The sequence below is a fragment of the Tympanuchus pallidicinctus genome, unplaced genomic scaffold (assembly GCF_026119805.1).
Source record: "Tympanuchus pallidicinctus isolate F22 unplaced genomic scaffold, pur_lepc_1.0 scaffold27, whole genome shotgun sequence".
NCBI classification, from domain to species: Eukaryota; Metazoa; Chordata; class Aves; order Galliformes; family Phasianidae; genus Tympanuchus; species Tympanuchus pallidicinctus.
Window position 1 is genome coordinate 7,475,905 of NW_026294744.1, and position 27,158 is coordinate 7,503,062.

Below are 27,158 nucleotides of genomic sequence, written 5' to 3' on the forward strand. Positions count from 1 at the left end.
TTTTGTGTAATATGTCCCTTACATCTTTAATCCTGATATCACCATTGCCTGCTTTATTACTTGATAGAAAGCTCTTGAAAGCAGAAATTGTGTTCTACTACATACTTACTCACTGCATGGCATAACAGAGGCCTGTTCTATCCAGACTTCTGAGGATTTAGCAGAAAAGAGAGCTTTTGCACTGGGGCAAAGGGCAGTTTGCATTCTTGCTAGATAAAGTGTACAGTCTAAATTTGGCAGAGTGACTGCTTACATCAAACTAACTTCACATGCTGCTGTTGTGCTTAATTTTTAGGAGTACTAAATTTGAATAATAATTTAGGAAATTATCTGACAAAAGCTTGAGTGTCTAACGTTAAACCTGCTCTCTGATGAATCATGTAAGGTTCTGTCTCTGATCATAAGTTTTATCCATGATTTGAAAGATAACATTGTGGGATTTCTATTATTTTCATTCAGTTACAAAACATACATTTCCTAAGCAGCAGAGAATACTCTGAATCAAAGTTCCAGGACACTTAGTTAAGATCTAGACCTAGATTTCGTAGCTGTATATATTTGACCAAAATCATAAGAGAAAACTCTGAAAAAGCCCTGAATCTTTGCAGTTTGTCAACAGAAAATATCATCCTGTGCTATTATTACCTAAATCAATTCCAGCTTCTTTCCTTTCCTTCCTGAAATCAAATGATTCTGATTTGACTCACTTGGGGCAATGTTAGAACAGAATTTTCACCAGTTCATTAAACAAAACAAAATGACCCCGCATTTAAAATGGGAGTAAAGCCCTCTTTCATCATATTTTCAGTAGGGCACAGAATTAAAATATTGTTTGTTGAGCAGAAACAGCGAACTGGACAGTTTGGGAAACCATATTCGCTTTATACCTCTGAGATTGATGTAAATGACAGATTGAACACCACTACTGATGAAAGGGTAAATGGAGCTGCATTTTAATCAAAGAATATGAGACCGGTCAATATACAGCCTGCTGCGGATGAGTGAAAATATTCAGAAATCCCTCATTCATACCAGAGAATGGATGGAAACTGTCCAGAAAGAAAAACAGTCAAAGATTCCTATGTTGTTAGGAAGAGCTTGAAAGTGGTTGCAGTATTAAATTTAAGTCCTATATGAACCAGTTCTCCCATAGTGAATTAGGAGGTCAGAGAAGAAGATTGCTTGTTTGTAAACAGAAAAAGAGGATGTTTCTGTTCTGTTGACCCCACATTCTTTTCAGTCAGACTGCAATGAAGTTAAGGGTCCAGTGGATAACTTTCTGTTTATCCTAATGCAGAAATTGTGGTGTGGCCTGTGGCACTGAAGGTAGCAGGGATAACAGTTCCAGATCTATAATTAGCACTGCAATTCACCTAAAATAAATCTAAAAAGAATAAATAAACCAAATTCAAAACAAAACCGCAAAAACCCAAAGTCCTTAAATGTCCTTAAAGAATTGCTATATTTGAAACAACCAAGACGTGAGCACATCTGCTAAACAATCTCAAAATTATGTATACGTTTGGATGGAATGCTATGGATTATCTTTCTAAAGCATTGTGCTGATTTAAAAAGAGCTTTAATGATTCATCAAACTGGGCTCATTACCTTATATGTTATATGACAAATTTTCTGATAAATTCCATATCTAATGAGAGTGATGCATAGGGCTAAACAAACTTTTGGGCACATACATTAACTATGTTTTTAAACTGTTCTGATTGTCTAGCAAAAAATAATATATCCATCTCTGAAACTTATCATGCTTAAGTCCTAAGATGCTTATGACCTCAACCACATTGCTGTTCCTGGCTGTGATATTTATACAGAAATTAGTTGTAGTGATCTATGGTTTGTTTTAGCCTTCTCATCTCTTTCAATATTAAGTAAAGAGGAACAGCATAATCACTGGAAAGTATAATACATCTAACATCATTTCACATATGAAACCTTTTGCCACATTTCTACAAGAGCATATCACTCTCTACTAGCAAAGCAAGTTGTGAAAGCTGGTGAAATGTATTACAAAGATTCCACCTTCTGTTTTCTTCAGTTGACTAGAATATATTAGCATCACCAGAGGATGATGAAATATATGTCTGCTACTGTAGATAAACTCCCTGCAAAAAAATCCTGACATCCACAGAGGTAAACTAACACTCTCCTAAAATGGTACGGAATATAATTATTGCATGATGCTGAACTTGACTTTTTCCAGATTACATATGCTACTAGAATGTGTTTCGAGTGATATTGTCTGTACATGTCTTTTGAAAAACAGTTGTTCTCTGCAGTGTAGCCACACATAGCTACACAGTGTGCCTTGCTCTTATGTTTTTATGCCTGTTGCTTTCATTCAATCTGAGAAAATGTAGGTAATGAGAGGAAATGTAAGAAGAAAAAAATTCAAGTCTTACCAGGATTTCTTTTAAGCATGTGTTCTGCTTCAATTGCTGTTATCTGTGAGACTGTGGTGAACACATGGGCACAGTGTACGGATGCCCGTTCCATACAGTATCGATGGTAAATCTGTCTCTCTCCTGCTTCCTTGTCAATGTCAAACTGTTAAATAACAAAAAAAAAAAAGATATCTATACAGTGTGCCCACCAGATTTATTACCATAAAGAAAGTCTCTTGAGTTAAGCTAGATTTCTCAAGGGAATCATTTGTGATTATAGTCTCTCTGCCTGTTTATCAAACCATTCTATGGAGAGTCAACAGATTGATGGAGAAAGTCAGATCTCAGCTCATGCCTATTTGGGAAAAAGATGACTGCTGAACAGTGGGAAGGAAACCCAGATTAATGATTCCTACATAGGTAAGGATCGATGCTGTTTGGCCTGCAGACTGGCCACGTCATGCGGCCTCTTGATTGGATTTGCTGGAAAACTTGAAAGAACAGGGAACTTGCTGATAAGGTACAGAGGGAGAGAAGAGAAACACAATGAGGATCAGAGGAGATCTGGAGGCTGGGTAACATAGTGAGAATCATGCTAGTCAGGAGAGAAACTGAGTTGTTTTAGAGGAGTGGGATGTAAACATTCAGTCACAAAGCCTGAGGGAACAAGGAAAATGGAAACTGAGGCATTTTCTGATACTCAGAGCTGTTCTTCCTTCAAGCTCACCACAATTATTTGCTGTTTCTTTTACTTCAGTTTGAAGGCCATTAATTTCCAATGGCAGATTAAGTTAAACTCCAGATAAAATCACCTTCAATTATTTCTGAATCCCCCTTAAATCTTGCAGGTGTCTTTTTAAATAGATTTAAGTAGAAACAAAACAAAACAAAAAAGAAAAGTCAGGTCTGGATCACTCTAAGTTTCAACATGAAAAGGATCAATCTTCTCCCAATATCTATTAACTACAGTTCCGTACTTGAACTCTCCACTATGGTTATGAAGGACATGCCTTACAGTATGTCGTAATGTTCCTGTGCATTGGTAAGTATCTGATAGTTTCCTAGATAGATGCGATTGCATTTCATGCATGCATGTGAATAATGCATGTTAGATATTTAGATTTACAAAAGTTGTCCAGAACTAGGAATAAAGGCATTTAAAAGGAATATTTCCTGTCCCTCTTATATGAATTTGCTGGTTCACAAAGAGGTTTGTGAAACAAAAACTGGTAAAATCTGTGCAGCGGGAATGTAATCATGAAGTTCAAAGCAAGGAAAATCTAAAATACCTACTGAGCTCATGTTTAAAGGTTCACAGAATCAAATTTTCATTACTGATGAGCACTGCAAAGTCAATACAATGAAGTCTAAAAAAGAACAGTGCTAATGAAGAGTCAATGATTACAATTAAACGTCAATCCTCTTAGTCTTACATGATGTTTCACTTCTGGGAACATCAAGGTTATTCTCCCAAGGTCAACGGCAAGGGCACCAAACAGACTGTTAGTTACATGGAGTGTGACAATGTCTCTCAATGTGCTATGTCATTAACAGTGCCTAATTTTAGGTGCACAGTCGGATTTTGATTGCATTTGACTCTGGAACTTCATTGACCGTAATGGATTTAACCACTATTATAGGCTGAGCAGATAGCACTATCTATAGTTACAACTGTCTGATCTTTGTCATGGCTAGTTGCTTCCAGTACTTTGGAATTTAGCCTGGAATTAAGCTATTTAGAATGTGAATTTCCACACAGACTACATGCTAACAGTTGGTATAGAGCATATCTTGAAAGCAGAGAAAAGAAGAAAAAAGTAATTAAACTCCTGAAAATGATATGGGGCTCTAGCATGATGCTTGGCTTATCCTAACCCAAATCTTTTACAATAAGTTCCCAACTGTGTTTCTACTTTTCTGGGAGACTATCTTGATACTTTTGAATCTGATCTGTGGAAACACTTGAACATTTACATCTGCATTGGAAATTCATGGGACCTGTAGTCTGTGTTTAATATTTTTTGGTTTTAATTAATTTTTTTTTTTTTTTTTAATTTGATAGTGCAGCTACCCCCCACACCCTGAAGTGTGTGGTAAACTAATGAATGAATGTTACTGGAACATTCATATATCACTTATAAATGCCACAAATAGCTTTCAGAAAACCACAGTTTTGATCTTCGGAGCAGAAATGTTAATTGCATGTACTAAATAAGGTAGCAGATTGCACACTGACAGAACAAACATACAGTAAGATCATTGTGATTGTTCAACCAACCTGTATACTAAAAATGCAAAATGGAACAGTTCTATACCATGCTGCGCAAAGACAAAAATGAGATGCCACTGCACACTCAAAGCTATGCAAAAGTTTATTTAAATATGTTTGACTTTAATTTTTTTTTAACTGCTAATGAAAAACATAGCTAGCCAAACTTTAAAACGTTTCTGCTCTCTTTTCCTTTTCTCACCAATAACTGTTTTTTTACTAAATGTTACTAAAAACTACATTTGGGACATGTTCACTAACTAAACACTCCCTTGAATTCTACTGGGAGAAAGATTCATAAAGGGATTGTTACAAACACTATGGCTCACTCCTTTCTAGCTTTTATTTCTTTGATTGCAATGAACACTTAACACATGCAGCATATCCACAGAATAATACATCCACAGAATGATATCTCCTCACTGATATTCATTTCTGCATCTTCTGAAAATGGGAAAGATGTTACTTTGCACATGCTTGGCATGTTTGGCATGCTTTTTCAAAGGTATGCAATTCAGTTAGCAATAATTTGCTAGTCCATTAGGTTATATGTAAACTGGGCGCACAGAGTTCTCACATTTTACCTGTAATTATTCTACAGCAGTTTCCTTCACTGATCAACACAGCAAGATCCTAACCTTTAAATTCATTTATAGTGTCAAATGAGAAATCTCATCGTGTACCTCTGAGCAGGCTAGACAAGTGACTTCAGAAAATAAGTCCTAGACAAGTTGAAGGACAGGTTGAATGGAACTTAACCGATGAGACAGTGCAAGAGACACATTTAGTCACACAGTGGAGTACTGGGAAAAGACAGCTGAGCTTGCTGTGATAGTATTAACTCCAGAACTAGGGGTAATATGGGGCACAGCTCTCATCTGACCTACTGTGTCAAACTGAAGCAGACTGTCAGCACAGTTCTTCACCTCCAAACCTCTGTTTCTACGCAGCAATTTGTTCTGTGATCTGGATGCACTGCTTGTCAGAAACAGCTCAAGCATCTATGAAATATGTTCCAAAATGCTCATGTTCAGTGAGGCCAAAACAAAATATTTGTGAAGTGAACCATGCTTACATTTGTTTGTTTGCCATTATCAGCAAATTAGAACACTGACAAAGCCACAAATGAAAGCTACAGCAAAAGGAAAACAGACTCATTGTCTCTTCCCTCAACGGCATTTAAGAACTAAGCTCTTCACTGTAAATACTCCATTTCTCTCAGTGAGGTTATACTCCCACTCTGATCTTTGGAAACCAAGCAGATTATTACAGTTTGCATGATGGCAAGGATTAGATGGGAAAATGTTTCTCAGGGAAAATGTTTCTCATATAAGGTCACTGATTTCAAAACAAAACAAGACGATGCTCCACAGGTTTTTGACTGAAATTTGCATTTGTTGTAATGAACCTCTGAGGAAAAATTCCAACTCATTTTTGTCCTTTCTATGGATCCAAGTGATGAACACATTTCACTTGTATCTTAAAATGTTAGGGAGAACAGTAGTTAAACACTGAAACTCCCAGCATGACACTGGGGTTCAGAGAGCTAAGAGGATCTTTGAAGGTAAAAGCAGGAGAAGTCTGAAGGATATAAAAATTACTTTTTTTAAAAGCTACTTTACATCAGTTTTAACTCCCATGGATTATTATTTTGTGCAAATAGAACTTGTATTGTGGTACAGCCAAATAAGACAAAAATTTGTACTTCCTGGCTTAAGTCAGATTTCATTAGCTACTACCAAAGCGGATCAGCTTTGTTTAACAGCAAGCTCAGTGACAGGTATGACAATACAGTACTAAGAAGAACATAAGCTTGTGCTCTTATATTGTCAGCATAAAAGCTCTCAAAGATTCATTTCCATTGGGATTTTCAATACTTTTCCTTTTAGACTTGATGAGGCAGAATTCTCCACTCCTTTCTGAACTATTTTCAGTCACACTTGAATGAACTGAATGTAAAATTTTCTAGGTCTGAATAGAAGTGCTACTCACTGGCAAGATAGCCTTATATAAGGAAAACCGCTACGAAGAGTGAGACTAATCTTTTATTTTTCTTTTTCATAGAGAATCCTATCACAGAAATGCAGAACCATAGAAAGACAGGTTAGAAGGAACCTTTAAGCTCATTTAATTTCAACCCCCTACTGTGGGCAGGGTTGCCACTCACTGATTAGGCTGCCTCAGGCCCCATCCAACTTGGCTTTGAGCACCTCCAGGGATGGGGCATCCAAAACTTCCCCGGGCAGCCTGTTCCAATGCCTCATCATCTTCTTAGTAAATAATTTCTTCTTAATACCTAACTTAAATTTCCTGTCTTTTAGTTTAAAGCCATTCCCTCTAGTCCTTTCTCTATCAGGCTGTGTAAAATGTCGGTCCTGCTCTTGCTTATAACCTCCCTTTAAGTACTGGATAGCTGAAATGAGGTCTCACTGGAGCCTTCTCCAAGCTAAACAATCTCAGCTCCCTCAACCTTTCTTCGTAGGAGCGGTGCTCCAGTCCTTTGATCATGTCTGTGGCCTGAGTGCATTTTCTATTATAATACCATTTATTTTTTTTTAGTAAGAATTAGCAGAGGTCAAAGCCCACAGACTTCTTGGCTATGCCAAGTGATCCAGGTCACCTTCCAGGTGAAATTCCAGGTTAGATCATTTGCCCAAAAGATTGTTCCTAGTTCATCTAGGAACCAACATGGACCATCACTGTCTCTTAGTCAATTATAAAAGGTATTGGTCTATTTAAAATCCAAGAGGAGGAAAAGGAGAAAGAAAAGGAGAAAGGAGAGGAGGAAAGAAAAGCAGATTCCTTAATGTAGAAAGATATAAAAGATTAAAATCCTCCATCTTCAGCCAATAAACCAGCTGCTCCTGGAGAGGAAAAAGGTTTAACAGGCTCAGACCTTTTTCACAGAACTTTTATTGTATCAACATACAAAACCTTATTTGCATCAGTGTAAAAGCTACACTGGACATAGGGAAAAGAGGAAAAAAAACAAAAAAAAAAAGCACTGTTGGTTGGACTTCTAGATCTGAAAAAATTTTTAAGCACAGCTAAACTTATGATAACATATGTATTGGGAATGAAGCTCATAACATATTCTGCTTGTTGAAATAAGAAAGTGTTGACTATAGAAGATTTTAGGTTCAGGTAGGTTCAGCAGTCCATGACCCCCATCTGTTTACACAGGGTTCCTCAGATGCTTGAACAATAATATAAATATCAGACACTACTAGTTACTGTGCAAATCAGCTTCTGTTTTGTTCTGCTTTCCCTCCCTTCTTCACTCCAGAATCAGAGTGATTCAAATGTGAATCAAGGAACTGAAGCTGCAGTGTTGCCTCAGGGTTATTGCCTCAGGGGTCCTCAGCTCATACTATCTGTTTGTTACATGCTGCTGAACACAACAGTTTTATTTCTAGTATTTACTATGATCCTGTGCATGCTGTTAAGGATTTAATGCTTGACTTCTCACTGGAGCAGGACCAGCTGAATTTTTCCCAGTCCAACTGAACTGAGTTACATCTGTAAGAACGTAAGAATTGCACACTCTCAACCAGTGATGCTGTATCACTGATGCAGCAGTGATGCTGACAAGGATCCTGTCTCCGACCAAGGTAAATAACAAATGGCTTGGGGAGAGGTTGAAAAGGTCTTTAGCTCCCTGTTTTTTCCAGCTATTTTGGCTCGATACATGATGACCATAAGGCTATGAACAGTATTCTCTCTCCTTAATTCCATTCAGATTCAGTTGCTCTCCTCATAACATTGGCGCTACCAATATTCAAACCGATTTTTGAATTCTCTCATTGTTCCCAAATCCTGCAAATGGTTTGCTATAGCTCACAGACTAACAACATAGGAATGCAGCCATAGAGTCCTGGTGACATATAGTTCAGGCACCTAAATGATTTCGGGAGTCTAAAGAACCATCACAGTGTGGCAACCTTGCACTAATTGTTTCTTCCACCAAAAGGAAGTAAAGCTGAAGGCCAAGTTTTCACAGATCCAGTGTTTCTAAAGACTATCAGAAGATCACATGGAGCCTTCTCTTCTACTTCTCCATCAGGTAGAAGCTGGTGACTTTTTTGTTAATAGGAGTGATAGAGAAAAATATCAGCCGGGCCACGCTGCACAGCCCTTTGCATGATCACTGATACTCCAAACAGGATGGGACTTGGGCCAAAATATTCTCACTGTCTTATTTTAGAGAATACATTTCTACTTTCTGTATTTGTGCCAGTGGTACATATTAAGCTTTCTTAGAATCTAAGTGGTATTTTTCAATGTAGACTCAAGAAAATCTCAGTAATACTTTCACATCTTTAAAAGAGATCTTTCAACTCAGCTTGTATCTTCTGGTACTGCCTGTCTATAAGAGCATAATAACACTGAGGTAAAAGAGTGCTGCACTGAGTGCATATACGTGTGCATACGTGTGTTTGTATGAGTGTGTGCAAAGAGAGAAGGGCTGATGGACAATGGAGGACAAACAGTGCATTAATTTCAGGGCTAATGGGAAATACAACAGTGAGAAAGAACATAGCTAAGGAACTGTGAAAGAAGAAAGAGAGAGAAAGGACTTTGAAGATACTGGGCAAGCATCTTTTCTCAGGCATCCAAATACCATATTAAGGTTGTATTTGTGGATCCCACTGTTAAGTTCCTCTTCAGCACTGAAGAAAGTGCTGGTCTTCAGTGCTTGGCTTCAGTGACCAGAGTAGACCCCTCTAGTATGCATTCAAACATGGCTTTTCTTGGACTGTGTTGAGGACTACAAAAGGAAACATGAATTTTCCTGTTTTTCTTTGCAGGAACTGTTTATGTCAGATCATCTCCAAGTACAACTAGGCCATACCTTTTCCTGTGGTGTTGCAACTGTTTTTCTGTTATGTCTGGCACAGAATACACCACAGTGGCTTCTTTCCCACCCATCTTGACTGCTGTACTTAAAGCTGGTTGAAAATATATTCTAGCCAGGAAACGCTGATCAAAAGTAAATAAAGTTTATTGCTATTATGCTTTAAAGAATATCATGCAATGGCACTAACAGATAAAGCAGCTATCATAATTGTGAGGGGGAGCTCACATGTACTAAAAATATTTTGTCTCATCCAAAGGTTTAATATTACAAAGCCCTGGAGAATTTCCATCACTGCACAAATCACTTGTTTGACCTTAATAGTTTACTACTGGAGGACAGCAACAATACCCTCTGAAGACACATCTGTATCATTTAATTACCAAACTCTAGATCAACTTCTTACGTTTCTCAACACGCTTTTGGGCCCAGCTGACCTTTTTACAGTGAAAGGAGCCCTCATTTAGATATCTAATCTCTCACTAAATGTTAAATTTGTCAGGGAAAGCTTTAGCACCTTTTAAGCATGAAAAACAGCAATGTAAGAGTTTGGCATCGTTTCATGTATTAACACTGCATGTAAATGTCAATCTTTACGCAGAGGGCATAAAGGAGTACGGTCTAGACATCCACAACTTTCCTCACCAAAATATTTTCTACAGCAGTTTATAATATTTTAAATAGATACATATTTTTTATTCAATATAATTTTAGAATAAAACTGGTTGTATTTATATTTATCACATAGTTAATTGTTACCAATTAGGCTTGTGAAGATTCAGAATAGGATGCACTGTAGCTAATCACATAAAGGCTGGCCATGTAATATGTGAACATTAAAAATGATATAAATACTGTGACTAGTATAAAAATATGCCAAAATCTGTATGTCTGTTTAGATGCAAGTTCATGACTTTCTTTTGAGTACACAGGTAAGGATGAGGACCCAAAATTATCATTGAGGAAAAAAAAAAAGTGCTTTTCAGAAAAGGAGTCTATTTCACAAGACTTCCTGTAGCTCACCAAATTAATCAGAATATGAAACTCTTTTTTTTTTTTTTTTTTAATTTTCTTTACAAAAGGAAGGAAATTCTCTGACAGTATTTTTAGAATCAATTTATAAAGCTATTAGCTCCTCCCACTTCTTTTTTAAACTCCAGTTTCTCATTTTAAATACCTTTTCATTTTTTAAATTGCAGCTTCCTCACTAACAAATTATGTCTAATAATGCAAGTTGAACAAATGAATTTTTTGCTGAAAAGTCCCTGCTTTCCCTGTTAAATCTGAAATGAGATGGTCTTAGTTATTTCAATTTAGCTCTGTCCAGAGAAAGATACAGTACTGAGACTGTAATTAAAATTTGCATATATACATATAAGGAGAATATAAGGGAGTAGGAATGTCTAAACTCCTAAAGTTTGGTCTGATGGCATGTTGCCTCTTTAATGTCTGATCGTATCTAATATCTAATGATATCTAATTCAGGAGAGCAGTTCTCCTAGGTGATAGAGTAAGACAGATTTTACAGAAGATAATATGAGGGAGGATATTTGGCTTGTGTTTACTGTGCTCTTGAATAAGGACAGTATCATACTACTGCTTCAGCCTTGTCTTTGGGAGACACTTAAGTTTGACACAGAGTGGAATAAACATCAATTATGTTACAAACCGATTCATTTCATTCAGTGCTTTTAGCCAAGGAAATGCTTGAACAGTCTTCTGACTAAAGCTGCCCTCAATACACACTGGAATGAAAAGAATCTCTTGTTCTTGATTTGTCTGTAAACACACTAGAAATCCCAAATCATGTAATGTGACTCCATAGAAGGCAGTACTAAAGATATCTGGGTCCTTGAAATTTTAGTTTATGTTATGCTTTGACTGAAAAGGAACAACAAAAACCAAAACCACTAAAGAGTTTACAAGAATTCCCAGAAGTGGATGTGGGTCTTTTAAACTCAGTAAATACTTCCTTCTCTGTTACAGAGAAGCTTGAAAGTAGGACTTATGATTTGCAAGAATTAATAGTCTGGGGAAAGGAAACAGCAAAATCAAAAAAAAAAAACATTTAATGGCACTACAGGATATCTCCTGCAAGCAGAGAGCTACTAGCTATTTTTTTCTAGGAACTTTCATTAAAGAAAGAATGTTGTGAGGCTGTACCTGACTACAGCTGTATGGGTTTCAAATTTACTAGTTACTCAGACTGCTAACTAACTTAGAAAATGCAGCATATATTACTTGAGTTGATCACTGCTCCTGAACATGAAGGGGAAGATTCTCAAAGCTACTTGCAGTGATGTCTGGCCCTATAACTCTCCCATGCTTTTGAGAATGTTCCAAATCATTGAAAAGAAGGTTATGAATCTCTGTGGGCAAACCTGTACAGCTGCAATATTATTCCATATAGCTGCGGATTGGACCAAAGCACTGACTTGATTAAAGACTGAATGACTTTCAATACTCTGCAGTGAAAATCTGGTAACCTAAAGTTAATTAAAGGAAGTACAAGTATTTTATACTCTACAGAAAGATGGCATAGAGACAAAAGCACAAGGCCCTACACACCTCAAGATCTTACCATTTCTTATGTGTTGGAACCGATGACTTATCACTCTGCTGTGGGACAACTTAAGTGATCACACAGCATGGAAAATGTAATATATAATGTTGCACAATAACCAGAAAAGATCTAGGAGCTGGTTAGGTGGAAAAAAAGAGAAGGAATAAGAAAACTGTCTCTTACCTGGTCAAGATTGTTGTAGAAGTCTATATTGGCTGCACACAAGTATCTCCCAAGCAGAGTGGCATGGGTAGTAAAAATTGTGGCAACTGGAAGTTTCTGAGATCGAGACAGTATTAAACCCACTCCTGCCTGCCATTCATGGAAATGAGCAACTATGTTGGGCTTGTCATCAAACTGACAGGAAAGCTGAAAAAAATTAGAAAGAACATATATTAAACGTGTATTATCCAGTTCATCATCCCAGCCTCAGAAACTTTCCTTCATATTGTCTTGTGTGTGTGCTCTTTCATATGACCAAACAGTATAGTGTTCTAAGTGGTCATGTGTCTTGATTCCTATCAGCCTTAATCCTTAGCACACAAAGCACATGTCCTTCACTTGTACCTCAGAACAGCATCCTTCCTAGAGTGCTGGGAAGCTCCAGCAAGGGCAGTCACTGTTCATTCTTTGAACTTGCTTATCTGCTATTGAAACTCTAATTTAGATAAAGAAGTCATGAGCATCTCTAACGGAGATGATTCTGTAGATTGACAAAGTTTTGTTTTTTCAGGGATGCTGTGGTAAGAGTAATGGAAGTCATGGTGTTGTCATTCATTCTGTCTGTAACATCTCTGCAAAGTACAATCTAGCAGCTGAGAGAACTTTCTTACTGGCTTCATGACACGTTTGTGAGAGTGACAACTTGACTATGGTAGGAAAGGAAAAGGGTGCTTGGGATCTTATCTGTAAGAACACCCAGTGACAAATAAAGGAGTTGGGAAAAAAAAAAAACAGGAAGAAATGACAGTGAAGACATGGCACATTTCACATAAGACTTGGAAAAACATAATTAAAGTGATAAGACTTAAGTTATAAATACAAATTTCATCCAGGTCAGGAACCACATCCCAAAACTTTTCTTCTCTGCTGACAAGGTTGAGGTTTTAAAAACTCCAGATTTTAAAAACTGTACCTCTTTTAAAAACCAGGCTGTTACTGATCCAAAAATTACAGCATCATTGGCTTCTCGGTCATGAAAAGGAATCCCTATGTTGGTAGCATCCCAAAATTCGCCTTTCCATCTGTCCAGATTCCAGGCTGCTGATCCTATATCAAACAGTAAGACATATGGGCTGCCCTCTATCAGCCATCTTCCAAAAAAGACCTAAAGAAAATAGGCAAAGATATAAGAAGAAAATGTTAAAGTGAATGTGAAAACAAATTTCCACAAGTATTTTCATCCATCAAATCATACGTATTTTACATAAGGAATGCTAAGGATCATAGTCCTCTACACCCAGGATTTGTGGCTTTCCTTGCAAAATACATGGAGTAATACTTGATCAAAGGTCGTGGTAAGTGGAAATTGCATGACATTTCCTCATTCTGCCCACACAGTACAGTTGGTGCCCTTTGCAGAGAGGAAGAAACAATCAGAAGGTGTTACAATATCTAAAAATATCAGCCCCCAAATATACAGCTTTCCATCTTTATCTGCATCAGTACACTTAAACATCTGTAACAGAATTACAACTCCAGTGATAATAACCTACCTGCACAACAAGGAGAATAAGCTGAACTGTCCTAAGGCAACACAATGCAATTTGGATCACATTTCACATTGCAGCAGTCTACACAGTCAGATTATTTCACCTTATTTCAAATTATCTCACTCATTTGGGTCTTCAACCCAAAATGGCTATAGCAGCAGAGGCATATTAACTGTGGATAATGAGGTACTATATGTAGATTAATGCAGTTTATACTCTGCATCCGGCTCATAGGAATCTTTTATGTTGTTGTTCAATTGCATTTAATTCACCAACCCCTGGGCTCTCCAGTGTGGAATCCTGTCCTAATGTTAGAGCTGGTGAGACAGAGGGCAGGTCTTGAAAACAGAGACTAAAGTTCTCAGACCTATTTGCACAAAAAATAAAAGCTGTATCAAAGATAGCTATACAAAGAAAGCTCAGGCCCTTACATACATATTTCAAGCTATTCTGATTTCTTCCTTAGGAAAATGAGGTTGATGAGCAGGGATCCTGTGTGAACCCTGATTTTAAATACGGTGTCAAGTTGTGGCAAGGAACACACCTGACCTGAGAAGTTCGGAAGCTTTCCTAGGTCCCCTGGTTTAAAGGGTTCCATTGTGATACATAAGCAAAATCCAGACACACTGATAATAGGATAAGTGCAGCTCCTGGAATCTAAAGCGTCATTATTAGAGATCAAAGCTATACTTGACGTACCTGGGATAGATCTCCTGCTATATATGAATACTCCAGCACAACGATGCACATGTCAGACTGCCAGAGCTGACTGCTTAAATTGAATGTATGCTGGAACAGCATAAAGTATATATATATGTATGTATAGCTTTGCAAATAATCTGCCCCACAAGCCTTTTGCTATTATCGAAACAAAGGAGTGCTACCTTGCAGAGACATCTCTCTGTAAGGAACAGGTGCAGCACATAAAACTTGATAATTTACTTAGGAAAGTCTGATAAAAATACAGATTTATATTCCTGTTAGATTAGACCTTTCAGTTTGAATTTCATTTTTAACAATGCCAAGCATCGTACAACAACAGCATCTCCAACAGACACTATCCCAAGCTGTGGCTCATGTATTTCCAGCAATGTATTTAACGTATAGCAGGGCATGAGAACCTAAGAACTGCCGTAGCAAAAGGAAATAACACATTGCCAGTGCCACAGCTGGTGTGCCATTTTTAGCTCACTGCTGAATAAGAAGCACTTTATTACTAGTTTATGGTTGGAGTCAAGCTATGAGATTGATCTGAGGTCCCAGAGAAAACACCAATAAAAACTGAGCAAGAAACACAGATTAACTCCCTATGTATGCTACAGCTTAAACCCTCTTTCTAGGGAATGGATAGTCAGTTGTATTGATCTGAGGAAGCAGATTCTTTATCAGTTGGGTGCTTTTTCTTAAGCACACTTGTGGTTTTTCCCTTTGTGTCTTTCAACTCAGCACATTGCTTCATAAAAAAATTTTGTGATGATGAGATGCTTTTCTTAAAGTTTCTTCAACAGCACAAGAATGCTGAAGGTAACATAAGGGTTCAGTCAAAGTAAGGTCGTATTATATCCACTAAAATCTCACTGTATTTAGATACTGGAGAAATAAGTCATTAATCCAATTAAGTAGTCTTGCAGATAAATGAGTGTTAAAACCTTTAATTGGATAAACTGTTTCTTCCTCAAAAATAACCTGTAATGAATCGACTTTGCTGTTCTAACCGTAGAATCTGAGCTTTTCCCATTGTGACATTGACCAGGACTGCTGTGTCAAGTGGAACAGTGGGAGCATTAACCAAAACTGTAATCTCCTCAAAGTCAGCTTAGTTGTCCTGAGAAGCAGAAGCACATCTGATTTACCTGACACCCTTGGCTTTTCATGGTATCCATCGCCTTCTTAATTGCAGGGTTTGGAGGCTCACATACTTCCACCTGAGTCTTCACATTGTGCTCAAAATAAGGACCAATCAGAAAATAGTTTTCACCCCATTCATCTGCTGTAATTTTGGCTTTCGTCTGGATCACGGTATAAATTCCTCCCACTGAAAAACAAGATCACAAAGAACAAAAAGTAAAAATGGGAACAGGCCTTAAACATCTGGAATAAGTTCCATCCTACCTGGGAGTCAGACAGACTAAATCACTTTGCGTATTCAGACTTAAAATGAAACCTGGAATCTAACAAATAAATAGAAATTCAGCCTCCTAAATTCTAACCAGAGCTTCACCATTTAGTTTAGGAGTATGCTGTGGTAGCAGACCATGTGTTATCCTTAAATAGCAATTTAATTCTTTGCTTAATTCTGGTTAACAGTATATGGCTTCCTTCTATTTCTCTTCCTATTTCTCCTCTTCTTCAATTTCTCCTCTAATCTCAAATGGATGCTTTCTAGCCTTAATTACCAATTCTATCTATTATTATTACTATTTTAATTTCTTTCAAGTGTATGAAGTCACATCATAAATATTCATTCAATTTATTTTTTTTTTAGGTTGTCCACTCCTTTTCAAATATCTACACTCAGACTATGGGATTCAAATCCTGAGGCTCACAGTTCCATTTTCCCTTGCCTAATTTTGATTCTACTGCATTTCAAATTCAGACTGCTATTTTTTTTATTTTTTATTTTTTTTAATGAAGAAGTCATCATTTTCAAACATGTACTTTGCGATGTGGAAATACACGTGGTAATTACTAGGCTGGCACCTCCAGCTTGTTTCACACAAATCACAGAGAGAAGTAGAGGCAGTGATGAATTTTGTGGACTATTGGCCATGAAATGGATTTAAACCTAAATCTTTGTAGCAAAAGGTGTCATGTTCATCACTAATCTAAAGAGTTGTTAAATAGGTATGAACGTAGCCTACGTTGCCGATATAAATATCTGCAGCACTTTCCACCTCAATATCGTCAATCTTAAAAGTAAATGTAGTACTAAATTTCTAAGAGAATAGAGCAGTACTATCTTCTGATGAGTAAAGACAGAACCTATTTAGTCTTGCATATGGGATGCTAGATTCAATTAGTTACTTTTCCCTGACAGTTTTCCACATTTGTCCCTGTGATCTATGCACTGGCAATGCAGCCTTGCAGCCCCCTTGGTCACAGGACCTGCGATGCAAGGCAGTGGCCATTCCACCACCACAAAAACACTGTGTTCACTAATAAGTGCTTAGATCAATCAAGTAGAAGGGAGGGCAAAAGAAGAGACTGCTGCTATATATCACAGATGTTTTTTGTCATAGCTCTGATGATTTTAAGCAAGGTAAGACAAATGAAGGCAAACAACATTTGCAGACCAGGAAATAATAGGAAAATAATGAAAGTTCCTACTCAGAAATGTCACCTTCCACTGAATCTGGAAGCATTTGGTAATACTTCAGATAAAAAGACCATGTTACACCTTTCAGCAACAACATCAAAATACATAAGGAGTCAGCAATGCAAGTGATCATTGCCTAGCATTCAGCAATCCACACTTCATTTTGAAAGGTACTTGAGTATCTAGAAGTGCAGGTGGAGTGCATAACCACTGCAGATGGCAAAAAATCTTCAAGGTTTACCTGATTCTTCTTAAAAATCTGCCCCAAATGACCATGCCTTACAGAATAGCTGCTGAAGTTGCTCAGAGCTTCAGGAGATTAGTTCCCAAACTAATTAAACTGCATCACCTGAGAAGTATAGAAAGCCTTCTCCCAAGCCTGGTATCTTACAGTCCTGAAAAACTGAGCAGCCAGAGCTATGCTTTCTAATGGTGTTCCTAAAAGAGAATTTGCATACTTAAAATCTTTTTCTTTACAAGCATGCCATTTGTTCTGAATGCCTGAAGGGTTCCCAACCTTAATGTTTTTTATGTCAAAGTGTCTCAGATTTCTAGGCATTTGACAAACAAAAACAAATGCAGTTCCAATCTAGCAGCTTGCTAAATAACACTATTTCATTAAGTTACTAACCTACATACTAACTCAGGATCTAAGAAGATTCTCATGTCTTCCTAAATCAATGCTACAGTTAAGGTGTTCCACATCATGGAGATATGGAACTGCAGAAATAAATCTATGCATTGGAAAATTCTTCTGTACTTTGGTCAGATCAGAAAGCCAGGGAAATTAAATCACAGCCACCATGAGCATCTCTTCTATGAAGAAAGGTTGAGGGCTTGGTTAGCTTGAGGAGAGAAGGCTTCGGGGACACCTTATTGAGGCCTTTTAGTATTTGAGGGGAGCATATAAGCAGGAGCAGGTACAACTGTTTATGAAGTTGGATAGTGGTCGGACAAGGGGGAATGGTTTTAAACTGAGACAGAGGAGGTTTAGGTTAGATATTAGGAAGGAAGTTTTTCACACAGAGGGTGGTGACACACTGGAACAGGTTGCCCAAGGAGGCTGTGGATGCCCCATCCCTGGAGGCATTCAAGGTCAGGCTGGATGTGGCTCTGGGCAGCCTGGTCCAGTGGATGGCGACCCTGCACACAGCAGGGGGATTGGAACTAGATGATCATTGTGGTCCTTTTCAACCCAGGCCATTGTATGATTCCATGATTCTATGATTCTATGACTGTCTACCATAGCTGCTCTGGACAGGGATTTCAAAAAGTCCAAAGAAAGTGGCTCCAAATTCCTCTGTTCATAAGCTGATAGAAACTACATGAATACCTTGTATTTGTGCAAATACACCATTTTAATAATGTGACAAGTCAGAAGATTCAATCTACAATGTCATGCGGTTACAATGACACAAACGTTGTCTGCTCTCATGGAAAGGTCATCATATGAACAGAAATCACTTTAATCCGAAACAAATAAACAAGTAGAAATCCTAGTTGTGAAACTAGTTGGTTTTTATTGGCAAAAATGTTGGTCTTATAACGGGGAGATTTTTGTGCAAAGTTACCTGGTGGCCACATGGAAATGAGTAAAAAACCTATGTACAAGAATTAGAATACTAGGTAACATGATAAAGCCACATATGACATCAATGGCATGGAGCTCTTTCCCCTCCACCAAAAGAGTGGAGATCAGTGCCTTTCACACTGCAAGGTGTTCAATGTTGGCAGCTGAGTTTGCAGATACTGCCTTTAAAAGAGATAAATGGCCTGGGACATCACTTTACAAAGCCAACAGCTGAGTGATCCTGTTCGCAAGATTTCGTGTAGCATTACTCTCTGTTCTAAAACATGCCCTATCAAAAAAGAAGGCCTGTTCTGAATGAAAAATTGGAGAGTGTGCTGTGGTCTACCACCATAATCTGTCGCACTGCAATGTAAAATACATTTGAGGGTACTATTTTGCCTGAAATGTAACGAGAATTACTAAGGATAAAAATGAAAGAGTACATTTTATGGACAGTAAAAACTCTGCAGAAGATAGCTGCGATAAAAGGTCACGGTTACTTGGTCTTCAAATCTACTTTTGTTTTCTCTGCCACTGTGGAAATATGACTCACAAGGCACATCTTTGTGTAAACTTACATTGACTGGGCGAGTGAAACTGTGCGTATGTGAAAAGGGTCAGGCTTAACTTAAAAAAAGACAATCTGAGAAGGAAAGAACAATGTCTAGAACAACACATAGACTTTGGAAAATTCACTTTCCCAAAACAATTCAAGGAACATGTTATATATTATGAAGAGACAGATTATATCTGCACAGTGGCTTTGAATCCACTGGAAATACTTATGTTAATAATCAATGTATTACACATTCTACCAGCTAACAGAGCTAGGCTGAAGTTGAATACACAGATCCTAACAGGATTCTCAAATTATTCTCACCTATATGATACATCACCTTGTTCGTCCCTAATCACATACTTTTATGTCATATTGTAGCTATAAAAAGTTCCCAAACAATAAGGATGTATGAAAATCCCCTGATGTTTTAGGTTTCTGTATGCAGCCTCTGAAGTTCTGCTATCTGAAGAATTAATAGTGAAATGTGAATAAATTATAGAATCATAGAACGGTTTGGGTTGGAAGGGACCTTTAAGATCATCTGATTCCAACCCCCTGCTGTAGGCAGGGACACCTCCCTCTAGACCAGGTTGCTCAAAGCCCCATCCAGCCTGGCCTTGAGTGCTTCCAGGACCAACTTAGTGTTCTAATTCCACCTGAAACACTTCATGCAAATATTTTAAGTTCCGATAAAACCTCCTTGAGAGAAAAAAAATGTTTCTATTATTTGTTTTTAAAATTTATTTTTAACTTTTCCATCAGAAAGAGGAAATTAAGTTAAAAAAGAAATCAAGAAAAAATAATTCTCCTCATTTATTTCCATTCATCCTCTCCCTCTTTTTTGGGAAAAATAAACTGGTAGGGGCAGGGGAAAAAAAAAGTTTTGGGGAAAGAAAGTCCACATGAGAAAGTTTGACTTCTTTTTAGTGACCTCTTTAAAAGGAAAAAGATGAAAACAAAATATTTGCTCAGAAAATATTTCATAAAATTATTTTCCTAAGTTTGAATTTTTTCATACCCTTTACCATAACTGCGCATTTATCTAAGAAGTTATCATCTTCATTACTTCAGCCTCTTACTTCTTTCCCCATTTCAAGTGTATTATTATTGCTGCATATTTAAAGTCCAAGCAGTAATTAGTGCCTTCTGAGACACTGAGACAGATATCAGAGCTACTTAAATAAATAAACAAACGGTCTGTGAGTCAGAATGGACTCCTTGTATCACACTGCTACTGAGGACAGCATTATGCAGAAGCAGAGCCCTGATTTCGCAACTGGAGATCTTTATGCAAGGTCTATCACTGCAGAAAGCACGCTATTTCTGCTGAAAATATCACATGGAAAGACCCATTGCAAATGCTCTTTGTCACCTGATGAGGAAGGACTTGCAAGATTACGCAGGAAATTCATTTCTAGAAAATGGCCTGTGCAGGTGGGAATGTTTGAGCAAGGAATGGCCCAAACTTCTCAAAGCTGCCAGAGATACCTACTGTTCACTTTACTTGCTCTCCTACCTACCCCACATTGTGGAAAGACAGAGGTAAGCAGAAGCAGACACCAAAAAGGAAGTAAAGAGACGGCACGAGAAGCTACAAAACCGAGACAGGAAGACTGTCACCTGCAGGATAGAGGCAGGAGCCCTTCCCTGCACACCTTTGCTACAGAGGCAGAGTTTTTTCCAGCCCTACTGGAAGGAAGGTGCTTCCACTCTTCATCTTTTCTATACTTCATCTTTTTTGCCACAACCTGACACAGAAGGCACTAGAGCTTTTCTGGGGGGCTGTGCTTGCCATGGAATCCAAGAAGGAAGTAGTACCAACTTCAGGATTCAAAATTGTAGAATCATAAAATGGCCTGGGTTGAAAAGGACCACAAAGATCACCTAGTTTCAACCCTCCTGCTATGTGCAGGGTTGCCAACCACTAGACCAAGCTGCCAAGAGCCACATCCAGCCTGGCCTTGAATGCCTCCAGGGATGGGGCATCCACAGCCTCCTTGGGCAACCTGTTCCAGTGTGTCACCGCCCTCTGTGTGAAAAACTTCCTTCCTAATATCTAACCTAAACCTCCTCTGTCTCAGTTTAAAACCATTCCCCCTTGTCCTAAAATGACTTCACTGCCACGATTACTAGTTAACGTCAACTATTATTTCACCCCTTCCCCTCAAAATTTGTCTCTGATCTATAGACGTAATAAAATTGGGCCCGGTCTCATTTCTTCTAATGTTTGGTTCTATTCTGAATTTTTCATTATGTGTATCTGGTGACTATCTTTGGAGTAAAATAATGTCAATCAAAAAATACAAAGCCCCTTCACATACTTTCATACTTCACATACTTTTTATGTATTTTTTTTGCTACTTTTGTGTCCAGGACTCATCAGAAGACAGAAGTTATCTGTATCCTTTGAAGTTCTGGCACTAGAAGTATGTTTTGAAATAATACCAAAACAGTGCAATTTACAGCAGATTTTCACAATACAGTCCTGCATCAGTGCACACAATACAGTGTGCATCATCTCAAATACAAAGGATTTAATTTCATATTACTTTGATGCCAAGATATCACCAGATCCAGAAGCACGATGGGTTATGATGCTGTGCTCATGCTAAGTTTCCACAAGAAGATGATTTTTCTTATGGATAACAAATATGTGTTATATGTAAGACATATGCTAGCACATCTTTACTTTCTAAAGTGTTCTGGTTCAACTGTGTCACAGATTTCATCATCCACCTTCTCCCAAAGACCTTCCACCATGGAAAAACATTTAATGCAGACAGAGTGAAATGTTGGTCCTGCTGACTTCAGTGATTTCATGATTTAATAACCAAGGGTCCAGGTTTTCACCAGGGAACCCATGCACAGAACTCTGCTTCAGGGGAAAATGAACTAAGGTTTGTTTTTAACAGAATCTTCCTTCCAGTAGGGCTGGAAAAAAATATTTAAGATTCACCTACGAGTGATTTTTGAGCCAATCTGTTCACAGCTGAATGATGATAGAAACTGGCAGTCAGACCAGCATTTTTAAGCACTCTTCTTTCTAGCTAAAAGCTGTTAAGTATAGCAAAAGATACGAATCTAAGCATCAATTGAATGACTTTAAAGGAATCTTCAAAGAGCACAGAATCAGATTTTCAGAGTTTGCAGCCCTTTTCATTATGCATATCCAAAAACTCACTAACCTACAGCTAAGAATTACACTTCTCTATCTCAGTTAAATACTCCAATTATCAGTGGGAAAATATTTAAAAGATGTTGAGAAGGAGGAATTGAGGACAAAAGATTACTGTGGAAGGTTTGCTGCAGTTGCCTCCACACTCCTGTAGTAGCTTTTGGTTCCCTGCTGACAATTTCCATGTATGGAGCTTCAGACATAAGATATACAAAGCTTGTCGCCAATTTGCTCTGTGCTCCCGTTCTTACAGTTCCATTGGTCTTTGTGTTATGAGAGAGAGAAAAAAAAAAAGCAAAACACAGCAAACAGTCCACTTTTGCAACATGCATAGAGATAGGCCCAGATCTAGCTTTACTGAAGCGTACTGGCCCCAAAAGATGGGGAAGGAAGTGTGAAAAAAAGCTGAGTTTCTCCAAGATTACCACCAGATCATGCAGCTCTGCAGTGCACTGGGGCTCTTGCCTGTTTGCTTTCGTCCCTTTCTGCCACATAAACACAGTAGATTCACTTCACAGTACGGGACTTGCCCATCAGTGGAGAGTCAAAGCGGAAGAATCTTGTATCACAAACTACATTTTTCTTACATTTGTGACAGAAGACTTTCAGTGCAAGATGGTGTTAATGTTGTGCTCACATTTTAAGCGGCAAGTTCCTTTTTGCTTTACTTGGGGGTAAGGTGGAGGGAGAGTCACACTTCCAGATGAGATTCTTTTTTTTTTTTAATCCCTCATTCTCTCCTTCAGCTATCTTATCTCTGCATGCTCCAAATTGGCTATGTAAGCTAGGGGAAAAAAGAATAACTGAGATGCTGGTGCTTTCCAGTTCTTATGTCAGAAGCTGCCACTCAGCACAGGCAGCACTGGAACACAGAGTATAAAAAGGAAGCATAGGCAAGTAGAAAACTCTGCTAGTTAGAGCATGTGTTAAATGAACTAGACTTAAAAAAGGGAGGCACCTTCACTGTGGCAGCTGTTGAGAAAGAACTTAAGAGGCTCTGGGAATAATGAATACTTGCATATCTCTGAATATTGAGTTCATGCAACTGACAAATCCTTTCCTTCCGCTGCATCATTGACCTCAGTACCAACCAGCACCACCTCCTGCTCAAGGAAATGCCAGTCAACCCTCTTTTCCTACAGGCAGTCTGGCATGTGAAAACCCTCTCACACCATACAATCACATATACTCACATATACTCACATATACTCACATATACTCACATATACTCACATATACTCACATATACTCACATATACTCACATATACTCCTGTAGTTGCAGGACCTTTCATTGTCCTCCAACTCTGAAGGCAAATGTATTTGTGAAGTTCAGAAAACTGAAGCTACTTGCAAAGGGCACTGCTTACAAGCAACTAGTGTTACATACAAGGCACATATAAAGACTTGAACTCTCCTGTACGCAGCAGCATTACACCACTTCAGCTGCATGAGCTAACTTCATGCTGAAACAGCTTTGCATTGCCAGAAAAGAAATATTTAACCATCATATTAAATCATCAAATGAGCTTGTCAGGGCAATAAGCCCAGCTTATGCTTATCTTTCCCTCTATATTAGAAATATAGATAGCAACATTAAAACTAAAACACTGAAACATGCAGAAGCATTAAATCTATGTGGGAGCAGGCTACTTAGTAAAATGAACAGTTATTCCATAAGAACTGCTAAAGGAGGATGGGGAAAATGGTGTAAGTGATTGTATTTCCTAAGCCTGTGTATCTTCTGTGAAAACTCTCCCTTTTGTTGGCTATTCTCTTTCCTTATAAGCCCAATGCCTTAACGTTTTCCAAGAACTGTTTATAAAAAGGTCACTGGGGAATCTCATCATGTGACTTTGACATTCAATTGCATGGAACACACAGGAAAAAAAGCCTTCAGCAGCAAGAATGTAAAGGCTCACAGAAAAGTAAGCTGAAATAGGCTTATTGAAGATTTTTTGCACAAACATTTCCAGTCAGGGTTGGCTGATGGGAATTTTGTACAGAAATCCAGTTTTAATGAAGACACTGTTTGCTATATCTAGCTGTGTCAGCTCCATTTGGACAGATGAGTTTGACACCTGGGACAATTAACAGCACCTTTATTTTTAACTAATTTGAAAAAATGTTCACTCTATTATAAATATTAGTTCTCCCATAAAACACGAAACTAATCAGTGCAGCCAAATCAACTGACACAGCTAGAAATAAGGTCATTAAAAGCTGTATGGATGATCAAAACATTCTCAGCATTTTTCACATAAAGACAGATACATCTAATTCTTCTTTACTTGTTCTTAAATATCTGTGTGATCCCTGTAGCCAGGGGATCCAGATAACAGAGTATGTAAATAGCACAGAGCTCAGAAATGTGAAGGAGGACATCTGAACTTTCCAGATTTCTGCTGCCATCTGCTTGCCATTGGCTTACTTACCATGCATGCGACAAAAGTAAATGCTGCATGCTCCAAATTCTGACAGTAGACATCTACCTCAAAAAACTTGACTAAAACTACTGAAAAATAAGCCCACAGGGATTCAAAGTGTAAAAGCTACTCTGTACTACCTCTGTGTATTGATCCTCCTGGGCAAGTAAAATTGCAGTTCAGTGCAGACTAAATACTGGAAGCGATCACAGAATATTAATTCTAGTTCCACCAGAGTGATAGACCCTAGCACTCTGCTCCTCTCACACATATTTCCTCGTTAGGGTTAAAATCTTAGCAGATTACAGATCCTCTCTTCAGTCTAATCTCTTTATTTATCTGCCAGGACAATAAGACACATAGGTCAATCATTTACTCATACTAATTCGCTTTTATGGCAAAAATGGAGCCTGTCCCCCCTTAGTAAACTGCACCTAGCTGAAATGATTCCATTCTATGATTCTATGACTCCATTCTATGAAAGGGGCATATTTTGATGAAGGAATTGGTAATGGACGCAGAAAGATCTTTGCGTAACAAGTAGCATAGACTTTATGTGTAACACTGCATGGTGAGCAGATTTTGAGTCTGTACACGTGTGCAAAACATGAAGTCCCTGTCTGGCACTACCTGTGTTTGCAAAAGCCAGTCCAAAAGGGTTTCAGCTGGCGTAAAGACTGTTGGTCATTGACGTCTGTTTTGTTCAGTGGTTTCAATGCGACTGTGTTTATTTGTGACTATTTCAAATTGGGCCTCTTTTCCACACTGCTATAGAAGGAGAAACTACTAACTTCTCTGAATTTAGTGTTTGTTTTGCAGCCAATTTTCATGTGTTATATTCCCAAGTGAATTTGCATAGAAGATAAAATCTAAATACGTACAAAGGAATGTCTGTATATTCATAAACATGCACACCTGGGCATAACACTTAGATGTTTGTTTAAACAACACAGCCCTGGTGGTGAATGGTGTGCAGACAAATACATGTCCTGACACTACTATGCTCCTTCCACGGAAGTACATGCAGATGCAGCCCACACACAAACATGGATGCTGCATTTGTTCCTGCCGATACAAAACACACGCAGCCAGCTTTTGCCCGGTCTCCCTTTAATGCCCCTCATGACCACATCCTACACTTCTCCTCCCACTTCCACAAAAACAGCAGTGCTGACTCTTATGAGTGTTGTACAAACCTTTGTTGGTAACTTCCCAAGAAACTTCAAAGAGCAACAAGTCCTCCACTGGTAGGTCTTCATCTTCCCATTGAGGAAGCCCATTAAGAGAGGTCATGGACAGTGATCTGGCCAGTGGCATTTTCTTCAGCCCCTAAATGCTCACCACGCAGGCCACAACAGTTGTACTCAAATGTCCGCTTAATGTAGCCGTTTCTCTGCAGTTCTGCTTGGAGTGGTCTGCCGGTGCGCTGGGTTTGGAGAAGAAAATTTACTCAGATAGCTGGCAGCTAATGGGTTTAAACTGTCTGACCACCAGCATTAAATTGGCTCAGTGAAATCCTCAGGGCTTGAGAAGCAGCTGCTGGCAGAGGTAAGAATTTAAAAAAGACTGACCTGAGGAAGGTCTTCGCTTTGGGGGCAGGCCTTTCTTCTGCCCCTAAAGGGAGGTAAAAATTGGTTTTGAGCTCCCCAGTCACAACATTCAGTATCTTCCCCCTCAGGAACAATTGAAACTCACCAGCTGTAAATCCAGCACTGCCCTGAGCAAACTCCAGGAAAGAGGACACTCTGAGTTCACCACCTGATCTGAGTCCAGCCCCCGAGTCCTCCCCTGCCTGTTACCACTCATAGACTTTCTCTACCCACTGGCCAGCAGGGTAAACAGGCTCTTTCTACATGATGCCTCTAAGATTACTTGTCAGGTTAAGCACTGTTACCTATTCTTGTTCAGTCCATCAGTCCAAAAGCACTAATTTGCTTTGCACAATTTGCCTTCCACAGTGAATTCCAGCTGTGTTCCCTCTCTGGGCAAGCTGTCGGTTTCATTCTGCCTTAGGACAGGTCTGCATATCTGAGAGTTTCTACAGACAGAGCTACAGTTGCTCTATTTACATGTTTTTGGTGGCACTCCCTGCAGATCTTGTCCCCTATTTTCCACATGGTTTCTCTTTTTCTCTGGCCTCTGGGCCTAGGGAAAAAATACACCCATCTTGCTGCAGCACAAAGCACAAAGCTAGGATGCTGCAAGGAGTGCACACATCTGCAGAGCTTGCAGCTTAAGACCTCCCAAGATCCACAGAGCAGCTGCCTACTCTGATGATACTTATGTGCTTATGCTCAGAGCCTAGTTCCTCTGGGA

General features: G+C 38.6%; 1 protein-coding gene across 3 annotated transcripts in view; it reads right to left on the reverse strand.

Annotated features, from left to right (window-relative positions):
• The window catches only part of GYS2 (glycogen synthase 2), a 41,429-nt gene extending 14,794 nt beyond the window's left edge, over positions 1 to 26,635 (reverse strand). The window contains exons 1-7 of one of the 3 annotated variants that reach the window (XM_052690609.1): positions 26,538 to 26,598; positions 26,414 to 26,456; positions 26,039 to 26,268; positions 15,652 to 15,833; positions 13,222 to 13,413; positions 12,270 to 12,455; positions 2,418 to 2,562 (exon numbers count right to left, since the gene is read on the reverse strand). In XM_052690609.1, coding sequence (XP_052546569.1) covers positions 2,418 to 2,562; positions 12,270 to 12,455; positions 13,222 to 13,413; positions 15,652 to 15,833; positions 26,039 to 26,159 — 826 coding nt within the window. In that variant the 5' untranslated portion in view covers positions 26,160 to 26,268; positions 26,414 to 26,456; positions 26,538 to 26,598. Of the gene's footprint in view, positions 1 to 2,417; positions 2,563 to 12,269; positions 12,456 to 13,221; positions 13,414 to 15,651; positions 15,834 to 26,038; positions 26,269 to 26,413 lie in introns of all 3 variants that reach the window. The other 2 variants (XM_052690610.1, XM_052690608.1) reach the window with 2 other exon arrangements.
• Positions 26,636 to 27,158: the final 523 nt, after the last annotated feature.